The 1,087-nt window shown below is 53.5% G+C and overlaps 1 protein-coding gene across 1 annotated transcript; it reads right to left on the bottom strand. All coding sequences in view use genetic code 11, as the record gives it.

Moving 5' to 3' along the window:
* Positions 1–489: 489 nt before the first annotated feature.
* Positions 490–871, bottom strand: EGR_10658 (Histone H2A type 2-B; the record flags this gene model as incomplete). The annotated part of the gene is given in 2 exon segments (XM_024499907.1): positions 490–597; positions 617–871. 2 exon segments carry the CDS (start codon positions 869–871, stop codon positions 490–492), a joined length of 363 nt encoding a protein of 120 aa, XP_024345686.1.
* Positions 872–1,087: the final 216 nt, after the last annotated feature.

Here is a 1,087-nt window from a genome sequence, read left to right on the forward strand (position 1 = left end):
ATCGACACCCATCCTAGGTGACGAAATACCAACGGAAGGCAAACGAAGGAAGCAGTTTCATCATAGCCAGTTGTCTAAGAAGAAAAACAATTCTAACAAATTAGGATTAGAGCAGGCAGGTACAACTGACTTCTCACAAGCACGACTCGACCAGTGAGAGACAGAGATGGGTAGAAAACAGTGCGCAAAACTCTTCTGCCATGACCACCCGCCCTACCATCGCTTGGCGGATAAGACGTGCAAGCGCATGCAAGATACGGAACGAAAGTATCGCACTTCATTCAAACCCACTCATTCCTAATTCTGCATGACACCACAGCACCAAAGGCCATTCCTACAGCCCCTATACCCAAGGCAGTAATACAGGCTTCCAACACGCAACTTTCAGCCGGTCAGTCAGTCGTTAGTCCATGCCCACCCACATCAACTGGACAACAATCATCTTTGTGTTAATGGTAGGGGTGGCCCTCAACAGGGCCGTTATCACGTTTACGGTTGCAAACTCTCCGTCTTCTTCGGCAGCAGCACCGCCTGGATGTTGGGCAGCACACCACCCTGCGCGATGGTCACACCGCCCAACAGCTTGTTCAACTCCTCCTCATTGCGGATAGCCAACCAATAGCAGGTGACGAGGAATGATACGCGTCTTCTTGTTGTCGCGTGCCGCGTTACCCGCCAACTGCAGCACCACGGCAGCCAGGTACTCGAGCACAGCAGCCAAGTAGACTGGTGCTCCAGCACCCACACGCTCCGCGTAGTTGCCACGACGCAACAGGCGGTGCACACGACCCACAGGGAACTGCAGACCAGCTCGCGCCGAACTCGTCTTCGCTTTAGCCCGTGATTTGCCTCCTTTGCCTCTGCCGCTCATTGTCCTCTTCGCTAAGCGACCCACCAACCGATTCAAGCCTGATAGCATCGCGTGACTCACTGCCCCTGCTCTTATACCCACCTCCCGTCACACTGAGGCACACTTCTTATTGGCTACGCAGAAGTCTAATCACTTTGCACATCTCATTGGCTCGTCACCGCTATCCTCGCCTGCTATTGGCTCTGACAGTTTCCTCCTTATCTCACGCGTCGACAG

Source organism: Echinococcus granulosus (genome assembly GCF_000524195.1).
Source record: "Echinococcus granulosus chromosome Unknown EG_S00247, whole genome shotgun sequence".
Taxonomy (NCBI): domain Eukaryota; kingdom Metazoa; phylum Platyhelminthes; class Cestoda; order Cyclophyllidea; family Taeniidae; genus Echinococcus; species Echinococcus granulosus.